At 45.2% G+C, this 22981-nt stretch overlaps 2 protein-coding genes across 7 annotated transcripts; one reads left to right on the top strand and one right to left on the bottom strand.

Moving 5' to 3' along the window:
- Window positions 1-853: 853 nt before the first annotated feature.
- TMA7 (translation machinery associated 7 homolog) lies at window positions 854-5249 on the bottom strand. The gene is made up of 4 exons (XM_082289040.1): window positions 5207-5249; window positions 5075-5130; window positions 3185-3272; window positions 854-1028 (listed from the first exon to the last, which is right to left on the bottom strand). The coding sequence occupies exons 1-4, from the start codon at window positions 5220-5222 to the stop codon at window positions 994-996; spliced, it is 195 nt and encodes a 64-aa protein (XP_082145166.1). The 5' UTR covers window positions 5223-5249; the 3' UTR covers window positions 854-993.
- A 33-nt stretch (window positions 5250-5282) lies between these two features.
- Window positions 5283-9462, top strand: CCDC51 (coiled-coil domain containing 51). Of its 6 annotated transcripts, XM_082289065.1 has the most exons (6): window positions 5397-5437; window positions 6503-6603; window positions 6694-6923; window positions 7048-7394; window positions 7711-7875; window positions 8614-9462. In XM_082289065.1, exons 4-6 carry the CDS (start codon window positions 7077-7079, stop codon window positions 9388-9390), a joined length of 1260 nt encoding a protein of 419 aa, XP_082145191.1. In that variant the 5' UTR covers window positions 5397-5437; window positions 6503-6603; window positions 6694-6923; window positions 7048-7076; the 3' UTR covers window positions 9391-9462. The 6 variants fall into 6 exon arrangements, with proteins under 6 accessions (XP_082145192.1, XP_082145194.1, XP_082145193.1 ...); XM_082289066.1 differs by lacking the exons at window positions 5397-5437; window positions 6503-6603 and adding an exon at window positions 5283-5310; XM_082289068.1 differs by lacking the exons at window positions 5397-5437; window positions 6503-6603 and adding an exon at window positions 5349-5374.
- Window positions 9463-22981: the final 13519 nt, after the last annotated feature.

A 22981-nucleotide genomic window follows, 5' to 3' on the forward strand; every position in this document is an offset into this window, starting at 1 on the left:
TGCACTGACAGCCAACACCTGCAGTCTCATCCTTAGGAGCCCAGACGGTACGAGCCCAGATTTCCCATGTAACTCCCCCCTGCCACTGTAGCCCAAGAATCTCGCTGTTCACAGAAGCCATTCCCTCCCTGCAGCCATCACCTGCCTTGCCTGGCAGCAGGAGCAGTCTGTCTCACTATTTCTCTTCAGTAAAAAGGCCTTTGCATTGATTCTTTCCCCTGTAACTCTCACCTTGGAAACAGCATATTCCTTCCTTCACGTCTCCATAACCAGTGTGCAATCACTGCCATTCATTTCAAGAATTAAGTTACAGTCCCAAAAGCACTGCTACCCTCTCCCCTCTCCACCCCAAAGGCATTCCACAAGTGTACAGAAGCTGTGATGTCAATATGCAGTTCAGGAAAACGGTGTAGTGACAATTTGCAGGACAAAGGCAAGTGTATACTCAGCAGGCAGTGGGACTGTAGGGCACTGCCATGTTCTGAAGTAGGAACACGAAAAGCAGTTGTTTTGGAGCGGCTGACCCCAAGGTGCTGATGATGGAAGTACAACCCAACTTTTGTTTAGAGAAAACTTAGAGCTCTTAGGAGAGCACACACTGCTATAGCCACATCTCAGACAGCTGCAGTTAAACCTAAGCCCCCAGATTAAAGCTCTGCAGATTTTAACACCTGGGCCGTGACTCCTCTGTCAAAAGAGAGAAGAAATTGAAATTTATTCTCACAAATGACTACCAAACCAGCAGATGCACTCAGGCTGCACAAGGGCACACGTGGTCTTCAGTAAAAGTTTCATTTCTGGTATAAAACAGTAAAGCCATTTTTAAACAAAACCTACAGGTAAAGAGAAAATATCACATCTTAACAAAAAGGATTTATTCTGACTAAACAAAATGTACAATGTTTCCCAAATGACCGAGTGTTTTCAAGACTCTCTGAAGCCTGCAGGTCCATTGAGTAACTTGATCCCTTCTTACCCTGCGGTTTGATCAAGCTACTTTTTGCCAGACTTCTTTATTCCACCACTGGCTGCCAAAAGAAACAACACAGCTGGTTAGGTGACTGTGACAGAGCTTAGCTACAAATGCAGTTCCTCATAAAGCTGAATCCCCCCATTAGACAGCCTGTACAGCCCAGGTCCCCACTGGTGAATTGTTTCCGCATGTGTGACTACCCCTATGTGATTTTGATCTCACACACCTTACTCTGAACAGTGACTTATTTAACATTAGAAATTAAGTTTCTCCTGGGACCTAATATGCCCTATGATTCTACAATGGAACTAAGTATTCCACCAGTTACTTAGTTTCTCCATTGATTATTTCTTACACAGCAGGATCAGAGTCTGGTCAAATCAAAATCAAGGCTAAGGGAATAAAAGCATTGGTATCCCTACACCCCCAGTTGGGATCAAAGCTCTACAGAAGCAGGTAGTAGAATTCCCTGCAGAGTCAATTATTGAAGACACTAAAGTGAAAGAACACCAGGTATTGACACAGCAACAAGTGTGGCATTTGTTGTAAATGCTGTTTTTCTCCAGTTGTGTCAGATATGACCAGTGGGAAGGAAAGAGAACAGCAAGGCTGCACCAAGCCAGGCTGCAGGGGCTGAGGGTCAGCAAACACACTCGGCACTGCAACTTGATTCCAACAGCATTGCCCTGCTAAGGCTCTTGGAAATAGGCTGACCCTGCCACAGTAACACAACAATCGTTACCCACTTTGGTAAGCATCAGACGAGGGCCAGATGACTGACACCAAGTCTAGAAAGGGGCAAAGAAATAATGGCAGGAAAGAACTCTGAAGAGATCTGTGAGCTGAAGAACCCTACACAGAATGAGTTTAGGATGGTAAGGACAGAACAGAGCCTCAATGAATTATTTTGCATCTGTCTGAAACACCAAAGACATTCCAAGTCCCACACCCAGCACATTTTTTGTACACGGATAAAAGAGAGGAGTTAGATCAGTCTGAGATAAATAAACAATATTCCGAGTCAGTGGAACTGGATGGCACTTCCTCCAAGAGCACCCAACAAGCTGCAAAGTGAAAATGCAGGTCTGCTGGCTAAGATTTAAAACATCAATACAGACACTATGCCAGAGGACTCACAGACTGCCAGCAAAGCTCCCAGACAGGGAATGGGTTCCTTGAAGAACTGGGCAACTACAGAGCAGCGAGTCTGAGCTCAATCTCTGAGAAGATAACAGCAAAGCAAATGGATGAACAGTCTTGTGAAAGTTAAGAGGATTCCCATAAAGAGTAAATCCTTCCTCACTGACCTGCTGGGACCCTGAGGTTATCAGTAAGTGTCTGAATAAAGTGAACTCGGGACTTCTTCATATTTTCACACAGTACCTGACAAGATTCCATAGCAAAGGTTGTTAGTGAAACTATTTTGCTATGGGATTGTTGGAAAGGTCTTTCAAGACTGAAAGTTTGCTGAAGAATAGGAAGCAAAGCATGAAGTTGATGGTCTTCACAGAATGGCAAAGTGGTAACATTAACGGGTCACAGGTCAGAAACACCTGATGGGAGCAGGCAGGATCCGCCTTGAACACCTCTGATCAGATCATGGCAAATGCTGGAGGAGCAGAAGGCGGGTGCAGACTCACATGAACACTCGCCGACTGTCACTGAGACAGAGACTGGGATCCATGGGCCACCAAGACACACCCTGTGAACTCACTTCAGTGACATCATGTATTTTACAGTCACTCGGGCAAAGGGGTTGAAGTCAGACTGGTTTCAGTCATTTTTTTTTCCCCTGCCAAGAATCTCCTGATCTTGAAGAAATTCATCCTCTCAGAGGACAAGCACTGGAGTTGTTAAACTTGGAGGATTGTGGCAAAGCCTGTATGTAACACATCTGGAAAGAAAAGACTGGTGTGCTTAAAAAAGAGTACAAATGTCCCTGCACATACCAGTGGAATAGGTCAGCATGTCAGACACAGTGGTTTGCCTGCTGAACCAGAACCCGCATAATGTGGGGATGAAATTGCACAGAAAAGAAAAACAAATTTTAAAAAATAGCCTCTATTTGTTCCGTATCATCTGTACCTGCCATCATCTTACTTACCTATGCCAAATAACCCAAAGGCCTTTTTATTTTTGTCAAGCAAAAACATTAAATTTTTGAAGCCAGCAAGACCCCCATTTCTCCTGCCAGGTTGGCACCTCACTTACCCAGGGGCCCTTTTCCAGCAGCTTTTGCTTTCATCTCCTCAAGTTTCTTTTGCTCCTCCTTCTGTTTTTGTTTGAATGCCAGATCCGTCTAAAGGAAAGAATAGCAGCAGTTTTTAACATCTCTTCCACAGAAAAATTCAAAAACAACTGAGAAGCAATGAGAAACAAATGTAATATTCCAGCAGCAACAAACACCTGACCAGACCGAGGCAGGATGGCTGAATAATGCTAAATATGCAGAACATTGCAGAACTATCACCAAGGTTTTTGCTGTACCACAAACTAAACTTCAACTCTGTATGTCTGGTCTTCCTGGAATTATTTCCCATGGCATAATCTCATTCTGAGATTATGATTCCTCTGATTGATAGATGTTTGCACTAACATCATTCATTAACGTGCCCTCAGTGACACGTGAAGCACAGTACACAGGCACTAACAAAAACATTTTGACTATAAAGAATGTAAATAAAATAATGCTGCTTTCACCTACAAAAAAGCGTAAATTTTTTAAAAATCCTCTCACACATATGTCATTTTTGCTGGGTTTAATAAATTTGTATAATTCCAAAAAATCTAATGAGACTGCTGGCTAATTGTACAGGCAAGGCAGCTGTTGAGCATCCTTGCTGGACCAGCCTCCAGATCCAGAAGTCAGACATACTCTGTACCTTAGATACACATTCTTCACAGACACCAAGGCTGAAAAGGACCCCAGATTTTTAACTTGGCACTTAGGACTTTGGCATAACTGAACTAAGGGCCTTGACAACTCTGATTCCACAGATTCTTCACCAATCCAGTCTATGGCTCATCTTTACAACTGCAAAGCTTTCCTCTTCTTTCACTTAAAGCCTCCCTTGCTGCAACGTAACCATATTACTTCCCCTACCTACCCCCCACAGAACAGAATATTCTGTTTCTCTCTCCGGGTTTTCCTGTCTCCTGTAGGCTAATGTGTCTTTCCTAGTAAATCAATCCCTCACATTTATCCACTCCAGTGGGTTTTTTTCTTGCAATGTGTTGCCCCCAAGTGCTTACAGTATTGCAGGGCTGGGAGGAAAAAAAAAAATCACATCACTTGATACACAAATGTTTATAACCTGATCCTTGTAAACACTTAATTAGTTCTACCATTTCTTTAACAATAAAGCTTATTTAGAAAGCTATGATTTTTTTTTCCTTTTTCAAAGAGACATTGTACTTGCTTTTTTCCAAAGACTGACACCTCATCCATGGTCCACTATTCTCAAAAATAGCAGCTGACACCCAATACTTAAATGTAACGGTTCAGAGTATCTCTAACATGCAATTTACTAGTACTTAATTTATGCAAACTACACAAGAATCCCAGAGTTTGTGCCTGTCCCAGGCTCCTCGGACTGCAGTGATTGATCGACTTCAAATCGTAGCCTGATGGTTTGACAAGGGCATTCCAAACTCCTCCGTCAGCCAGCACTGCTGCATCCACCAGCATGGTGGAACACGGGCAGGATGTCGTCATGGAAGCAGAGAAACACAGAATGTTTTGGGTTGGAAGGGACCTTAAAGATCATCTCGTTCCAAACCCCTGCCACGGGCAGAGACACCTTCCACAAGCCCAGGTTACTCCAAGTCTCGTCCAACCCTTCCTTGGACGCTTCCAGGGATGGGGCAGCCACAGCTTCTCTGGGCTACCTGTGCCAGGGATTCACCACCCTCACAGGCAAGAATTTCTTCCTAGTATTTAATCTTAACAGCCTCTCTTTCGCTTTGAGCCCATTCCGCCTCGTCCTGTCACTACCCACTCCTGTAAATGTCAGCAGGAACCCCCCGGGCAGCAGGCCCGCCGGCTCACTCACGGCCGGGGCTGAGCCCCCACCGCGCCCCGGCGTTCTCCCGCCGCCCCACCTCATCCAGGTCCTTCGTCTGCTTCTTCGGCTGCTTCAGCGGCTTCTTCTTGCCGCCTGCAAAGACAGAGGAGACAGTGAGGGCCGGGCGGGGCCGAGCGGGAGGCACCGGCAGCCCCGGGCCCGGCCTTACCCTCCCGGCCCGACATGGCTCCGCTCGCTCCGCCCGCTCCCGCCGCTCCCGCCGCTTCCGCCGCCGCTTCCGCCGCCGCCGCTTCCGCCGCCGGGCCGGGGCAGGTACGGGGCGCGGCGGGGCCGGGCCGGGCCCGGGGCGGCCGGGAGGGAGCGGCGGCTCGGCCGGGTCGGTGGAAGGGCCCCCGGGCAGGGAAGGGGTCGGTCGTGCGGAAGAAGCCGGCTGCGGGATGTGGGTGCTCGGTGGCGCCTCGGGTTGCGTTTGGCTGCGGCACGGGACCGCTGCGGAAGGCGGGACCCGTGCAAACGAGTCCCGCTTGCCACCGGCTCTGTGTGTGCGGCAGCTTTTGAGAGTGTGTTTGTCAGTGACTGCGGGCAGAGGAAACGTTTCTTGCGAGGAAAGCAAGAGAGGAACCAGGCACGTCATCTCAGATTAAGCTTTCACAACTTTCTCGTGTCCTCTGAGCTCAGGCTGAGATCACGTTCATCACAGTCTGTGACTGCCTGCATAGAAATTCTTCCTCAAATCTCAACTTTCGCTCTGTTTTTTTTTTCTATAGTCCAGTAGCCTAAATATTTGGTTAAACTCTTCAGGTAGTAATGCAATTAAGAGAGGGGAATTTTGCAGTCTGGAACAGGCAAAATTGAGCTGACGTTTATGTGGCCTACAGTGTAGAGTAGGTGTTTAACACTGCTGTTAACAGTAGATCTGTGAGTGATGCTGGCAGGAGAGAGAACTTCCTTCATTTCCATGTTCTTGTGGGTTTGATCTTCCATGTTGTTAGGTGTGTAAAACAACTGGTAAGATTTTCATAATGCCACTTGGTGTTATTATTAGCTGTTAGAAATAGCAAGGAATGAACCTGTCATGGTCAGAATTTTTCCAGCTGGTACAATACTTTTTTTGTGGAGATGCCTGTATTAACCACCTAAAATTAACAAGGAAAGCTGTTTTAAAATAATTAAAAATACTATGCAGCAGCTATCAAGTTTCCTCAATAATTCATGTTTTAATATTATATTAGTCAGAACCTAATATAGTCATGCTCAAATTTCATACAAAACCTGACTGAAAAGTTTTCCTGTTTCCAGTTCTTAGAGGAATGTACCTCAGTCGAACTCTAAGATCATATTTCAAATCAGTAGACAATAAACTATAACTAGCAGCCTGCTTTTGCAGGGTAAGCAAGAATTTTAAGCTCATTTTAAAATGCAGCCCTGTGTGTTAGAATGCTGTGTGTTTCCTGACTGAGATTTTTCTATTCTTGTGGCTCATCCTGGTTTATTACTTTTGTAGGCAGTCTCATGGGAATACCTGTGTTCAGCACTTCTGGGTTTTCCCTCTGTCCTTTACGTTTTTGTCTTTGCATCCTTTAACACTTCCTGTATCTGTGCAATGTAAGATAAAGAGAATGATCAAGGCACACTTGTTTTTTTATGAAGATTTTGTTTCCTCTCTGCCTTTTTTCCTTTTCTGTTCTTTTGCAGAAATGTGAGTACCTGTAACACAAATCACATTGTGCAATCACTGCTCTGCTGAAGCACTAAATTTCTCTGAAGTCACTCCTGCTGTTATTGGATCTGCACATGATCGTTGTTCACGTCGTGGGTGAATTAGTAATCAAGAACCATGAAGCATGGTGGGACTACTTCCTAACAGAAAATCAGAGATCTGTGACACAATTGCACTTTATTGGCAATTGTGGAAAGTTCTCTAGGTAAGCAGTGGTGTAAAAGTAGCAATGGTTTAGCCATTCTGGAGTTGATTGGTTTTGGGACAAATGTCGTTGAAGAGCTGTGAATCGGCCATACTTCAATAACATCTCTTCTTCTTCCTTGTAGCACTTTTGTTTAGTGATTAAATTCAAGACATGGGGCCTATGAAATACAAATCAAGTGTGTCCTCAGTGTCCTGTGGTCTGCAGTATCACCATTCATTGATGAAGTGGAGTCCAAAAGGGAATTTACACGTGGTGAGGACTTACTGCCCATCGGCGCCCAAGAGGCCCGAAGCCAAGTCTGCGATGGAAATGGCCATGGGTCTCCTTCATCGGATCACGGAATCAGGGACTGCTATGGGAAAAAACTCCCTCCAAAAAGTGTCTGCAACATGCAGGAATTGGTGGGACAGATATGAAGAATTTGTTGGAATCAATGAAGTTCGAGAGGCTCAGGGAAAAGTGACAGAGGTAAACATGGAGATAACGTGGAATTTTTAAAATTGTGAATAGAGCTATATGAAGCATAAACACTGGCTGTGAGGCAGAAAAGGTTATCCAGGGAGAATTATGTCTTTTCTGCTTTGACTGTCTGTGTAGGTACTGTGAATGTGTTCTAGGCTATGCATGTAGTAAATAGAGCTTATCCCTTGGATTGAAACAGAGTGCGGTTTATTTTGTTCTTGGTTTTTTCCCTCCCCCCCCCCCCAAAAAAAAACCATTGTACAATTAGCAGTTTAGGTCTGTATGGTAATAAGTGTCTAAAATAAATGCTCTTTCTTCTCAGGCAGAAAATGTCTTTATGATAGCTCGAGGGATAGTACGAGAGGCTCGTGAAAATGTAGAAGCCCAACAGATTAAACTGAAGGAAATTCGGGATCGCTTAGACAGGGTCTCTCGGGATGACACCCAGTATTTAGAACTGGCTACTCTGGAACACAGGTTGCTGCAGGTAATTTGTTGGTACTTAAGATTTGGTGAATATGTTGCAAATTTGTGTGCTTTGTTTCCTTCACTAGTGATTGATTGTCTTTGTAGATGCAGTTTAGTTCTGAAATAAGTGATCAGAGTTAATTTCTTAAGGTACTTGTTTTAGTTAGTTACTATCAATGGTTTGGTCCTCTGTGCAAATTGTATGTGTTAATGCTAAAATAGAGTGGTAAATTTGGAGAATAAAACTGAGGATAGTGAGCCTAGAAAATTAATTGTTGTAGTGGTGACCTCTACATGAGTAGTCAAGAAAAAGCTTCCATTTAATGAATTAACCCTCTGTGGGATGAGGAAACTCCTTTCTGGTTAATTCATGGAAACTCTCTCAGCTGCCTTTTGCTGGTGTCTGGAGAAGTCAGCAGGGCTGAAACAGGGAACATTATGGGGAGTGAAAGACCTTGCTCTCTCATACCTGTTTTCTATCATCACGTGGCAGATTCTCATGTACAGGATCTTCAGCTGTGATTCCTGACAACCTTTTCCATTTCTCAGACTTAAAATGATGTCTCAGTGACTTAAGTAGGATTAATAAAGAAAATCCCACATTCAAGGGAAAATTTCTGAAACTACTAATAGATGTTCCTGATATCCGTTCCTTCATCTGCACTGGGGTTTGGGGGTTTGTTTGGGTTTTTTCCTTTAGTATAGACTTTATAGCTTCATATTATACCTTCTCCTTTCATCACTGTATTTCTTGCAGGAAGAGAAGAGGTACCGAGCTGCATATTTAAATGCAGAAGAATCTGAGAGAGAAAAATTCTCTCTCTTCTCCGCAGCTGTCAGGGAAAGCCATGAGAAAGAGCGCACAAGAGCTGAAAAAACGAAGAACTGGTCTATTATTGGCTCTGTACTGGGAGCCATTATAGGTGTTCTTGGTTCCACCTATGTCAATCGAGTAAGGCTGCAAGAATTGAAAGTCTTGGTGCTTGAAGCACAGAAGGGCCCAATAAATTTACAAGAAGCCATCAAAGAACAGGCCTCCAGCCATTACTTGCAGCAGAAAGATCTCAGTGATGTCATAGAAGACCTAAAAAACGTGCTGCAAACAACAGCATCGCGGGGAGTGAAAGAAGGGGCTTTGTTAACCAGAGAAACCAGGAATGACTCCATAAAAATAGATTCTCTTTTAATGCCTTTAAATGAACAGCTAAACTACATTAAACAAGTCAGTTCATGTCTAGGGAGTTTACAACAGCAGTTTAACAGTCTGCAGGAAAGTATCACGCAGGTGCTGTCTGAGCTGCAGAGTGTCAAACTCGCCATGCACTCCAGACCTACAGAAAGAGTGATGCCAAGGCCTTCAGGGGAGGGCAAGGGCCAGGCTGCTGCTGTGAGAGATGTGATTTTGGAATTGTGTGATACCGAGCGGAGACTGGAAACGCAAATCAAGAGAAGTTCTGTTTACAGCACTGCATTGACATGTGCTATGTTTGCCATTACTCTGCCTGTACTCTATATCATAGTGAAAGGGAACTGATCCCTAATTAATTGCCACAACTTATTAGATTAATAAAGGCAAACTTGCACTCTAAGTACCTGGAGTACAAGTCCAAATAAAGCTCCCTTAGTGTTGCTCATTATGCCTTCTCCTGTATATTTGAAAAACTTGAAAAGCCTTAGTCCAGTACTGCTGCAGGCTCCATGTCAAGTCTCTGTCACACTGCGCTTTTTAACAAGCAAAGGAGATGCCACTGTTTGATCTGTTGGTTTCATTCACTGTTTCACTCTTACTCTCTAGTCTTGTGTGTCAAGACAGCACTCAAAATGTCCCTTTCAGCCCCAAATTGCACCTGTGAGGCCCAAATGGCCCCCCTCAGGCCCCAAGTTGTACCCCTGGTTGCTCCCAGTGCCCCATGTCACCCCACAATGGTCCCAATTGTTCCCATCAGACTCTTAACTCACCCCACTGGGCCCCAGTTTGCATCCCCAGCGTCCCCAGTAGCCCAAGACAGGCCCTGTAGTGTAATCAGGTACATTTTCTGGGTACCCTGACCCACAGATCCCTGTACCCCGCCCCGAGCCACTCTCTGCAGCCCCCAGCCACCTCCCAGACCCCTTGAGATTCTGGGATTCAGACAGATTTATTGCTGAGACAGACAGGTTTTGGGGCCTGACCCATGGTCTGATGTCCCTCCATCCCCACTGTTCAGCTCTCCCCGAAGTGTGGGCACAAGGAGGAGTCTTCTTCCAGTTCCACAGTGCCAGAACTGAGCCGAGGTGATTCCCCCAAGTCCTGTGTTCCCCCAGAGCCATCAGTGTCCCCCTGTCACCTCCTTCTCCCCCAGGACACCATGAGATTCTATTACATCTTCACCACCCCACACTGAAGCCACTACTGGACCAAGTGACAGCACCTCGGGATGGATATGATATAACTGATATAAAATACAGTGATTTTCACTCTGGAGTTGGATTTGTGATTTCCTGTTCCAGCTATTCCTTTGCTGTGTCATTGACCTAAGTGTCTCATGTATAATTCTCTATATTTTGCTCCTTCTTTCTTCATAGTTTTGCCATTTGTTCATGCACAGTACATCAGGAGTCGTCTTAACAAACAGCCAGATGATGAATCTAAAATACACTGAAGTTACACGTCGTAACCTTTTCCTAGGATGGCTTGTTGTGAAGTATCCAAAACATTTCTGAAGGTTCAGCTCTTTGTTACTGATAGCTGCATGTCCTTCAAGGCTTGCAAGCAGGGAAAGAGGCAAAGGATTCTGATACAGAGCTGTATGAAGTATCATGATGTTTATTCTGACAGTATAAGCCAATTATACTTTCTCTATAGACTCCTTAACCCGTCATTCCCAAGGTATTTTGTGGTTTTAGTAATCATCTATGGAGCAATCACTTTCTTATCCTTGCTAGTATCTCATTGGAACTTTCTCTGGGTTTGTCATTTTGGGGTTTTTTTTTTCTAATTTTGTCCTGCCTGGAAATTGAAATGCTACTCTACAGCAGGTGCTTTTAAGCCAGTACATTAGCAGTAATAAACACAAACTATTCCAAAATAATATTTGGAAAGGAGTGAAAGGTTCAGCTGCCTGTTTTTCCTGGAAGGATGAAAATTGGCTGATTGAGGCAAAACACTTGTCTGAACAGCTAAACATCAGTATCTGTGTGTGGCCTCACACAAGGTTTCTGGTATGGCTCAGATAAGAAATCATTTTCTCCCCGTGATGGCAGCAGATAGGCAAATCCAACGTGGAACTCCTGCGTCACAAGCACTTCTGTGGGACCTTTGCAGACAAAGGAGCAGCATGCTCACTTCATGTTGTAATGCCTCTGTGTAAGCAACTCGGAATGAATCCTGTCTGGTACACACTCTGTGTGGTGGGACTTTTTCCTATTTTAAGAGAATTTGAGGTTTTGATTATAAACTCCTAAGACTGCAAGATCTTTGGGACAGGGACATATGTGGCACCAACTTCATTTGGATCACTGGGTCCTAATGACAGAATAAAGAAACAGTGTTAGGAATGATCTTTGGTGATTCACTACCTGTAAGAGAGATGAAAGTCCAAAAGGTAGTTTGGGGTAGTGCTGATTTACACATTGATTATTTGGAGTGTGAAGTGAGTAAAAAGTATTTGTCAGGGAAGCAGTTGGATCTGCTGGCTTCAGAACTGGGATAAAAACTCCCATACACTTAGCTGTATCAAGAAGTGTGCATACAGATCAATAGGATTTTTCAAATCTATAATATTTAATTTTATCATTTCACATATATTTTTACAGGTTATATTTCTTGCAGGAGCTTGATGAAAATGAGACAAACGTGTAGTTAAAGGGGAAGGACTAGTACAATGGTTCTATTTGTAATTTGCCACACTAGTCACTGAGAAGTTTGTTCTGGTTTGGAGTTTGAGGTTTTTTTCAGTTTAACTACATAAAATTGGCCCCCCTTACTATGTAACTGGCTGAATTTGTTATTTGACATCACTGAACATTTGGATTATATATATCAGCATGGTTTTTAAATGCTGAAGGCTAGGCAGCTAAACTTGAAAGTCATGGCAGCACTCACTGAATTGTACTTGGTGGCATCAAAAATGAGCAGAGGTCTGAAGCTAAACTTTTATACAGTAAATGAGAATACAAAACCAAGGGCTGTTTATTGCTCTAGACATGTGCTTTTTACCCATTTAAAGAGAGTATTATGGTAGTCTGTAGCTTTAACTCTATGTAGATTTACAGGAAGAAAAAGTCAGTCAAGGACTGTATGAACAGTCAATAAACCATAGCAAATAAATCTGTAATAAATGATTGTTCAAAAGACATAACCTGAAATTTGAGAAGAGCTGGAAGGTGTGATGTGTATCAAGATGAAAATAACTGGATCTTGCCCTTTGTAGGGAGTTTTGAAGACTCAGGAACAGATCCTGTGTGCAGCTGGCACAGCTCTGTGTTACAAGTGATTACCATGGCTCACTTAGTTCTGCTCTTCCTTGCTAAATCCTCCTATGTGAAGTGACAGCAGAATAATTTCAATTAGGAAAAACCCCTTGTAATTAACTGTGACTATATAATAATTAGGAGAGAAGATTTGTGTATTCCCTCAATCCTGGATTAATCATCACTCCATTGTGGCAATGATCTACTGTATGTGCACCCCAAAGCCAGAAGGTGTGGCTGCAGCAGTGGCAGCTGTACCTGAGCTGGCTGAAGGCAATAGCCAGGAAGATGCTATAACATGGACTATATGTATAATCTGTTTAGTACTTTGTGCTAAACCTTTGTCATGTAACACAGACAGCAAATACATGAGTTTGAACAAAACCAGCAGAGCTGTCGTATAGGGGGTGTTTACCTGGGCACTCACCTCAGTTCAGGTACATTTGCAGCAGTGATTTACACAAGCACTTGACATCTCAGTGCACGTTTCCTGATGATTCAGCCAGGACTAAGTGAATACTTTGTTGCCTGTGCTCTTCAGGTCTATTCTAGTAAAGAAAAAAAAAAACTACCAGAAAAAAGGCCAACCCACATTCTGTTGTTCTGTTGCATACCTTTGGGTTATTAAAAAGGTTTTATAATAGATAGTTGAGTTTCACTTTTGGAATGAGGTCTCTCAGCAGATCCTTTCTTCAACGAGTAAGTTCTGCTTGCTAAGGCCTTTTGAGACTTGAATTCTTGCTCTCTGAGCAAAGACCTCTCTCAGCAGGATGGCTCAGCCAGCCCTGTGCCCCAAATGCTCATCCGAGGGGGTGGTGTTTGCAAAATCATGTACAGGTCTGGTGAGGCCAGAGACTGACCTGGGTACTGTGTATAGGTCAGAAGTAGCCAGTGTTCATTCAGATTAATTCCTCTGTCTGGCATGACACAGAAACTGAGTTAGAACCTGGTAAGAGCAACAGGAAGCCCTTTGATAGACATTAACTATAGAAAAATGGGTGGCAGTGGCCTGAGCTTGGCCCATGCTAAGCTATTTTGAGTTCTTACTGCTCCTTGAGAAACCACCAGTAACTCAAAAGCAAACAGCTCGTGGCTATGGAAATAACTTTGAATGAGGTCACTGCAGACTTCTAACAGTAGGTGCATTCTGAAGAGAAAAGTTGCCCTTCCTTCCACTCATGAGAGAACTAGAAAATGTTGCTTAAGAAGACAGGACAAAAGCAGTTAGATGTAGTGTCACAATCAGGATATATATTTATTTATTTATGCTTGAGTTTTAAATGTTCCAGCATTCTAGGATCCTGGTCGGAAGTTGCAGGTGCTCCTGTTGATTTCTTTGCATCTGTTTGTTTGGAAAAGACAGTTCCTTTCACAACATACCTTCTAAAACAAATACTTCCCTCTTTGTGGAGCAGAGGAGTGGTAGAGATGTCCTGTTTACCTCAGAAACAGGGTTGAGATTTGCAGTAGGAGTGAGTTTCATGAGCTAGGAAAAGGGAGACAATGCTGGATTTGTCCATAATATATTTAGATCTGTATTTTATTGCCGGATTTTTGCTAGCAAGTTATATTCATGACCTCACTCATAAAGCATAGAGAAGTGAGATTTCTGGTGCTTGGCAGTTGGATAATCTGAGAAGGTCTGTGCTTAAATACAGCAGCAGAGCTCCAAGATAAAGGGATTGCCACAAGCATCCCAAGCTTGTTTTGCTGTGTTCTGCAGGGAGGAAAGCAAACCCATGCAAATAGGTGTGTGCTCAGAGTCTGTTGCTCTATCCCTGCAGGTTCTGGGGTGTTGGGTACTTTTTGTATTCAAAATCCAATCCTTAAACACCAACAGACTGCTACCAGCAGAACTGTAGGTGCCCAAATGGCCATGACAAAGACCTTAATGCTGTTTCTAAACGTTCTGATAAACTGAAAGCTTGAAAGGAATGGAGTCAGATACAATCCTTCTGTTGGTCCCTGAATTACTGCTCTAAATACACTTTATTCCTGGAAGCTATAGACAGTATTCACATATCCCTCGTGACTTTCTTAACCCGTCTCATCCCCTGCTTGGAGGGGAGGAAGAGTAAGAAGGAAATCAAAAGGAGCATAAGCAGCTGCTAGCCTTGTGATTATCATAATAGTTACATAAGAAACTTAGCTAACCTGCTTAGAACCAGACATTAACAAGGGGTTTTACAGAAAAGGATCCTTTAGGGATTTAAATATACTAAAAACAACACAACTAACCAAACTTTCTGAACAAATGAAAATCAAAGATTGTTTTAATTTATTCCTCAATATGTTTGTTCTTTGTGTGACACCATTTTCAGCTGTATAGTGTTTGAAAATTAGCTTTTTCTCTAGAGTTTGATTGGTTTGTTTGGGTTTTTTAAAGAACTGCAAAATTTTTGTGCAGACTGTTAAAAACTCCTCCCAGAAGGGGGAATGTTTAATCCCACAGTGGTTTTATAATATCCTTGTCACTCAGGAGGGCTATAAGAGGGGTGGGAGGGGGGCACTATAACATCTCTAAAGTGCATAGCAGCTCTTCTTGTCCTGCTCCCAAGGCAGGCCCTGTATCCAGTTCCCTGCACCAACCCTGCCATGGGACAGAAGGAAAAGCTTCTCCTTTCAAACATGCTCTCATGGGGGTTTTTGCTGCTTTTTAAGTGAAGCTTGCAGACGTTTTTCACCAGACAGAAGGGGCTGCAGGTTGGGACTGGCTCTGGAGGAAAGGCATGAAGGGGATTAGTGTTTTGAGTCAGGAATGGGTTGGAGCAAAAAAAAGTTGGGATTTTTTTTTTTTTTTTTAAATGCTCTTAGTCACCCAGACTGGATTTTGGTGAATGCAATTTGAGTGCAGTTAAAATGTCTCTGATTAGTGAGATGATAACTCAGTGAGCTCTAAGCTGAAGAGCGATTCAGCGGGTGGGGTGTGGTAATAGGATGGCTTTTTCTGTGTTGGGAGAAGAACAAGTAAGGGATCATCTCCTCATGGGAGTCCTCATGGGCTCTGCACACAGCAGGCCCCAAGGACTCTTCAGCATAATGAAGGGCCAAGGAGCAAAGGTCCAGAGAGGCAGCCAGCCTCTCTTTCAGTTGCCTCTGAAATAATCCTTCCTTTGGGAGACCGTGGTCATGCTGCCAGATCCTGGGGACTGTTCAGCATCTCTAAACTTTCAGATATATTTTTTCCTTCATAAAATTTTGGGGCTGGGGGTGGGAGTATGAGAGACTGGTGTATTGTAACAAAGACAGTAGATGTTTAATGACAGTTCTGGACATGGGATTTGTACCAACTATGTCCCTCTGAAATGTCAGAAATGCATGTGGGAGGAAAGCCTGATTCAGACTTTCAGAGCAGCTTTATGTCTTCAGTGGAGATCTGTAGCTTCATCTGTAGCCAAAAAGAAGTGATGGGCACCCCTGGCATAAGGCAAATTCTTTACCTTGCCCAACCCAGGCCAGTGCACTCTTCCTCAGTTTGCTTTTACCTACAGCTCCTGCATCACTTCTTCACATCCTCAGAAATGTTTTCTTTTCTACACACAGAATTCGTGGCTAGGTGCTTAAGGCATAACTCCATCTTTTGTCTGCGACTGCCAAACATCTGGCAGTCAGCTCTGTAGGCAAACGACCAGTACTTACACTCAGTCACCGCATGTATAGCAAGTCAGTTGTTAGACTAACTGTATATTTGCTGATCAACAACACAGCAGAACACAGCACATCTGGGGAACACAGAAGTTACAGTGTCAGCGAGAAAAATGGGAGCATTAATTCTGTCCCTCTGTAGAGCTGTTACTGACAGAACTTACCCCTAATTCAGAGAGAGAATTTTATGCAGTCAGTTCTCAGAGGCAAGAAATGCCTTTGTCTCTTACACAGAGCACCAGCCTCTGCTCTGCGCATAACTGGAGCTTCCAGCTTCTCAGGAATAAAAATCACAAAACCAGCAGTCAGTTTATATTAGACATATCACTTCAGGCGCTTCTGCTTTATGATGCTTTTGTCACCACCGACTTTCAGCTGGAACGGTATGTCCTTCGCTGTTTTGCAGCGGGAGATAACTATGCTTTTGTCACATTCTTCAATCTCGCTAATGTGCTGGTACACTGCAAATTGGATCTGGGCTGTGCCTAAGCCTCCCGATGCTGTGTGAGTACAGGGCGACAAACTTCCCACTCACTCGCACCCCTTGGCTGAGGAGAGCCGAGCACAAAGGCTTGTCGAGCCTGACTGCAAAGTTATATTGCTACAAACGCAGAGACAAGAGAAATGCTGCCATTTCTTCAAAAATACACATCTTTAAGCCCAGCTCTCATCAGCGGCGCCGCGGACCACTCTGGCGCGGCGCAGCGCACTCGGACCGGCCGGCAGCCGCCACTCGTTCTGGCGGCAACGTGCAGAACACCCGCCTTGCCCAGGCCTCGGTCGGTAAAGGCAGAGCGCGTTGTCCCGAGCGACAGCAGCCGCTCGCCCGCCGGGACGGGGATCCCGGGCACGGCCCGGGCGCGGAGGGGCCGCTGGCCACGCCCCCTCCCGCGCCAGCCAATGGGGTCTCGCCGCCGGCCGCGCGCCCGGGGGGGGCAGCCGGATCCTGCGGGGCGGGGCCGCGCTGGGGGCGGGGCCTCGGCGGAGCGGGCGGCTGCCATTGGAGGAGCGCGGCCGGGGGCGGGGCGGCCGGCGGGCAGCGGGGCGGGGCGGGCGCTCCGCGGCTCGGTGCGGGCAGCGCTCGGCGGCGGCGGCGGGAGCGGAGTGGGGCGGTCGCCGCGGCAGGTGAGGGGCGGCGGGCACCGGGACCCTGGGGAGGGCGGCGCGGGCTGCTGCCGCCGCTGCATCCGGCCCGGGGCGAGGAAGCGCTGCCGAGGGTCAGCGGCCGGCGGCAGGTGCCGCCCGGGGGCCGCGCTTTGTCTCCGCGTGGGGGGATGGGCGCGGCCCCTCCGGAGCGGCGGCGCCTCCCGGGCGGGGCGAGGGGACTCCGGTGGGCTGGGAAAGCCCCCGCCCCGAGCCGTCCCTGCGGCGGGCTCTGCGGGGAGGAGGGCGGGGGTCGCCGCGGCTCCGCGCCCCGGAGGAGGAGGAGGAGCGGGCGGCGGGGCTGGCGAGCCCCTCCACCGGCGGTAGCACTGCCGGGATGCGGGGAGTAGTGGGACCGGGCGAGTCCCCCGCGACCTGGGCAGGGGTCGGTGGGAGGTGGCACCGGGCGGAGGGTCGGGCAGTCCGTGCGGCCGCGCTGCAAGAGCTGCCCGGCCCTCGCCTCGGAGCGCACTGACTGGGTAATTCCTGTTGGTCTGGAGATCTCGTTTTCCACCTTGAACACATTCTTTTTGAAAGAGTTTGCAGCAAGTGTTTGGGCCCCTCTGAGCAGGTGTGTTTTGTGTTGCAGGAGTTGCAATTTGAGATCTTTATTTTCTTAAATGTAAACTTTCTGTGGCTGCTGCTTTATCTCAGGGCAACAGTCTGGAACAGGAGTAGTCGTGGAAGAGTATCTGGAGTGCTGCTGTAGTTACAAAGAGGAAGGGGCTGCAACCCTGAGTGTTGTAAAACAGCGGGGTCAGTATTTTACTTAAACAAGTGCTCTATTCTGTGTAAGGCTGAATGTGATCTGCTCATTTGTGACCTCACTTTTTGAAAGGGAATCACAGAAGTGTTCTGCCTTGTGTATGAAATTCAGCAATCGATGATTTATATTAATGATATGCCTGTGTGATGTCAGGGAGCTAAGCCAGTGATGGAAGCATTCACCCCGATTCAGGGGGACGCTGATGCACTGAGCTGTTGTGCTACATGGTTTTTGCATTCTAATGGGGAAATTGGTGTTTCCCCTTGTTACAAATGGGGGCGTGGAATTTCACAGGTTTTAATAGGGTCACTTTGAGAGGCCAGCAATGCCTAGCAGAATCACAAAAGAAGAAAGCAAACAAGTTATGGACGGAGAAGAATCTGGCAGGGAAGGTGACTCCTAGGTAGTCTGGTGCTGAGCGGACTATTTCTGTGCACATCCACACCTGTGTGCAGCTTAACTGGAATCTGCAAGCCAGGGACTTGCCCTGAACTGAGACTTGGCTAGAAAGCATTTACTATAGCATGGTCATATATGGAATTTTCTCTTTAAATTTCTTCCAACATGTGAAAAGAGTTAGGTTAGTAATACGATTAACAATATTTAATAAGATTAAAATCACCAGCATAACTCTTGAGAAAGGTGGGTGCAGACTGTCAGCAGTTGACACTTTTAATCTCGACTTTCTCCCATGTGAGTGCTGTAAAGAGTTCAGGCTCCAAGACTCTGACTGCTTTTCAGGACAGAAAAATTCTGCCCTTGCCTGCTGACAGCTCAGGTATTGCCTTACCTTTCATGTCCACCAACAGCATCATATTCCCAGTGGGGCCACGGGATGTTCCCATATAAGGGCAGAGGGAATAGCTGACAGAGGGCTGTAATGAGTGTGCAGAGCCGTTCCCTTCAGTGCCAGTCTTTGTGTGAAGCGGGGTTGTTGCTGGAGCGTTGCTGCTGCTGGCATGCTTGGGCTTTCCTGGCAATGCCAGCAGAGCCTGCAAGGACTGAACGAGCCTGAAAAGTATCTGTTGCTGCCGAAGGTGGCCCCGTGAGCCTGGAGAGAGGCTGCCTGCCAAATTAAGCAGTACCAGTTGTATGTTGGGTGTGCTCTGAAGGAAAAAGCACCCACCCAGGTTGCCTGTGTAGGGTGTGTGCTATCCAGCACTGTCCAACAGAAGACAAAAGTAATTGCACTTGCTATCTTCCACTGTTGCTATTTGCTTTCTGGAGTGTTCCTTTAGCCAGCAGTGATGGGTGCAGGGAAGCATTGTATCTTTTCCAGCATAAGTTTTAGTGTCAGCTGGAGAGGGAGAACAACAGACGTGGAGTAGTTCCGAAGAAGATGAAGCAGCCACTCCCCAGAAATGCCAGAGATTTTTTTCTGGTAAAAGCTTTACTGCTGAATTGGGTAGATTGACATTATTTCTCTTCTGTCATCTTCTCTGTCTTAGTTCTTCCTGTTGCTTGTCAAAGCAAACTCACAAGGACTTCAGTTTCTTCTCCTCGCTGACAGCATCTCCATCTGTTCTGGTTTTGTTTGTAGCTGTTGTTTTTTTTTCTCCTGAAACTTCAAATTGTTTGTTGTAGCCAAGTTCTGAGCTGAACCCTCCCAATCTTGCATAAGGGCATCTTGGAGGAAGATGATAGGACTTTGATTCATCCCAGCTTGCAGGCTGTGCAGGGTGGTAGCAGTTAGAGGAGGCATGAGCCTGCCTGCTTCCTTGTAAGAATTAGCCCTCTAGATACAAGCTAGTTTCAGGAAGCAGGGCTTGGACTGGTGCCCTTTTTGCTCACCTGGATCTTCAGTGAAATGTCTTTGTGCTCTGTGTGCTGGGATCTGGTGTGTTCTACTGACTCTCCTTTGCATTCCCTATAATCTGTTAAAGCCCTGGATTTGATTTGCATTTATTTGTGGTTCTTGTGAGTATCTGATTGCAGGATTACTGTATCTGAAAGGATTCATCTTCTGCTGTTCATCAAAACCACAGGAGGGCTGCTTTTGCCTTTATGGGAATGTGCCAGCTGGTCTTTCATTGTGCTGGTATCATTTTCCCTGTCCTATTATTGGAGGCGTCTTTGATGACCTGATGGTTGTGATGATGTCTTTAAAGAAGATTCATATTGATCATTTTTTGAGCTTTGTCTGGTTTCGTCTCAGTGCCGGCAGACAATTCCTATAAATTCTTGCGTGTGTTTTTCAGAAACAAGCGATTGAGGCAGTAGGAGCATGTGCACAGTCTCATGACATGATACCACTGTTCTGGAAGGCAGAGTAGATGCTTAATTTAATTGGGAAACAGTAAACTCACGTGTTGTACAGTCTTTACTCCAGCACAGTGGTGAAAGCCAAAGGACCTTTCCCGGTGGCACACTGAGTCCAGGGGCCTCTCTAAAAACAGCATGGAGGGGGTTTTGCTACCTGCATGTTTCTCTGGAACCATGAAGAGTCAGAGACTGCGTGCTGTGGTTTGCCACAGTGATAACTGAGATGCACCCCTGCTTAATAAACTGGCCAGGGTTGTAGTTGCTGGAGCTCAGATTTGCTAAGCTGCAAAGGTGCAAAAACATGAAGGAGGATGTTCCAACCTGTACTGACATGCAGCCCTGACTAATGGAAGAACCACAGTGCTTTGGTGTGAGCTCTTTAAGGCTCTGCCTCTCCTCCCCACCTGCTTAAGTAATAAATGCGGAGGACTTGTTTTCACTGCTAATAATTTTTTTTCAGCCAAGTAGTAACTAAGACATCTGAGCTATTTTGAGGTTCCAGGAAACAATTTAGGTCTTCTTTTCATTAACTAGAAGTAAGTACTGCCTCCCCATGCTTGTGAGGGAAAGAAAAAAGAAGAAATGAATGGTTTCAGTTTAGGTCGATTTTTTGTTGTTGGTTTGGTTTTTTTTTTTGTTGTTTTTTGTTTTGGTTTGGTTTGGTTTTTTTTGGTTGGTTGGTTGGTTTGGGGTTTTTTTGGTTTTTTTTTTGTTTGTTTGTTTGTTTTTTTCCTATTTAATCAATTTTTAAATGGTTTCTAATATCTTGAATTTAATTTTAGAATGTCACTTTGAAGTCCTGCCTGCCAATCTCAAGAAAGAAAAAGAGGTGAAAATGGAGTAGAAAAGAACTTTGTGGTAGCATGATCTGATTTTAGATGTTGATCAAAATGTGAAATGAATCTTCAAATGAAACAGATCCTAAGAAATTTTCCAGATGCCAGACTTTAATTGAATGTGAACTTTAGTGATTTGCTTGCAATATAAAACCTGCAAGTACTGTTAGGATCACTTCTTCTGTGCCTGCTAAATGTGTGAGATTTTGCTTTGCTTTTGGCTCTGAAGTTTAACTGTGGAACAGCCTGGAACTGTTGAGTTTCCCCAGCCTCTGCTCTGCACCAAGGCTGCTGCTCTCAAAATTCTTGCAACTTCATAGCTACTCCCTTTTAGGAAACGATAATTCGTTTCCCTTCTTGAAGTATCTGAACACTGTAATTTTATCTTGCTACTTGTATCTATTCCTGGTTTATCTCGTGTGGGAAGTCTCTCATCCCTATGTCACAGGCTGTAAGTGGGTTGATCTTTGCTTCTGGTGGTGGTTTAGCTAGGCTGGTTCTGTACAGGGGACTGGAGTTTAGGAATTGTGTCACTGCTTGCTCCAGATACCCACATGGAATCTGTGGTGAGCCAATTGGGATACACAGCTGTAAGGTATTGACTAAATGGATTGCTGTTGCTTTGTATCTGCAGGTGCAGACAATTTCAAGTCATCACCATTCTCCTTCCCTTTGCACTTTTCCTTAATTCCGAAATTAAAGGCAGTGCTTCTGGGTTTCAGTGAAAAAAAACATGTGTGTCAGCTTATCTCAGCATAATGTGGTATTGAGTAGCAATGATGGGGTTCATCCTGCTGCTGAAGTTATTCCAAGGAGAATGCAGTCCTTGTGTCCTACCCTTCCCTGCAGCTCTGCCATGGCAGGAGAGTAGTCGTGCCTGGAACTGTGCAGGTGGAGGAAGCTGATTGTGTTCAAGCATTTATGCTGATGAAACTTGTTTTCTGACTAAATTGCATGTCATTCTATAAATAGAATGGGTATGTTTGACATCTTACCCTGTTATAATAATTCTGAAAATTACTACATAGAAGTAGTGTTTTCAGCTGAGGGTTTCTGCCCATGCATGTCATTTCAAAATAATTTTTGTTTCAATCTCTGCTCTTTTAGCTTTCCTGTACAGCACCATTTCACAATTTGGTTAAGTGTCTTCCCTGCTCTTTGTGTGGAGTTACATTAAGAACTGGAGTGCCACCTGTCTCCCCAGTCTGATCCTAACTCCTGAAGATTGTGTGCTCTTGAAATCCCTCTGTGCCTACAAGCGCCCATGCCCTCATCCTCCTGTGTGACACTGAAGAATTTTTGGGGTCTCTAGTTTCCATAAAGAAATGCCAACCTCTGTGAACAGCTGGCCAAGCAAATGCTTGAGAAAATGCTCCTGGCATTGCCTGCCAAGTGCTCTGCTCAGCTGGAAATCCTTCAGACAACAAAAATTTAAAGCAGAGGAACCATGGCTTCAGAAATGGTCCTGCCAGACCAGGCTTTGTCAGAAATAATGTCCTCACTGAAGCTGGGGTAGGGGTTTGGAAAGCTTGGAGTTAGTTAGTGGCCCTGAAGCAACTCTCTCTTTAGCAATTTCAGCCTTGATCCCAAGATTTTTTTGCATCAAACCTTCTTAAAATGCTGGAGAGAGCAATTATGTTAGTGAATTATGAAATTATCATATGTGAGAGCATTTTGGTAACACATGTGATGAGCATTTTGATCATCTGTTTGCTGTCTTCCACACACCACAGTCATAAGCTCTTCTCACCTCTCTCCTACTTTTAGTGTAGCCAGATGTTGTATGTGCTGGAGATCTCTAGTGCAGAAGCAGTTCCTGGACTTTTGAATCCCACCGACATGAATATTTTGATTTTTATTTGCTTCCTGCATATGACTTCTTGCATACAGATTGCAGTCCATTACTGAATGATTCTACCCAAGAGAATGGTAAAGCTGATGTGCAACTGAATTAATTGCATGAGATCTGTGTGCCACTGTGGGAAATGGAGAAGTACTAACCAGGGGCTCTGTTTATTTGC

This window comes from Coloeus monedula, assembly GCF_965178545.1.
Source record: "Coloeus monedula genome assembly, chromosome: 11".
In the NCBI taxonomy this organism is placed as follows: domain Eukaryota; kingdom Metazoa; phylum Chordata; class Aves; order Passeriformes; family Corvidae; genus Coloeus; species Coloeus monedula.

Bases quoted from the DNA above. Each gene is read 5' to 3' on its own strand.
- TMA7 (XM_082289040.1), bottom strand. The intron at 3,273-5,074 runs GTGGGGCGGCGG...TCTTTCCTTTAG, and splicing joins AGACGAAGGACCTGGATGAG to ACGGATCTGGCATTCAAACA. The intron at 1,029-3,184 runs GTAAGTGAGGTG...TTCTTTTGGCAG, and splicing joins TGCTGGAAAAGGGCCCCTGG to CCAGTGGTGGAATAAAGAAG.
- CCDC51 (XM_082289066.1), top strand. From the start codon at position 7,077: ATGGGGCCTATGAAATACAAATCAAGTGTGTCCTCAGTGTCCTGTGGT. The intron at 7,395-7,710 runs GTAAACATGGAG...CTTTCTTCTCAG, and splicing joins CTCAGGGAAAAGTGACAGAG to GCAGAAAATGTCTTTATGAT. The intron at 7,876-8,613 runs GTAATTTGTTGG...TATTTCTTGCAG, and splicing joins TGGAACACAGGTTGCTGCAG to GAAGAGAAGAGGTACCGAGC.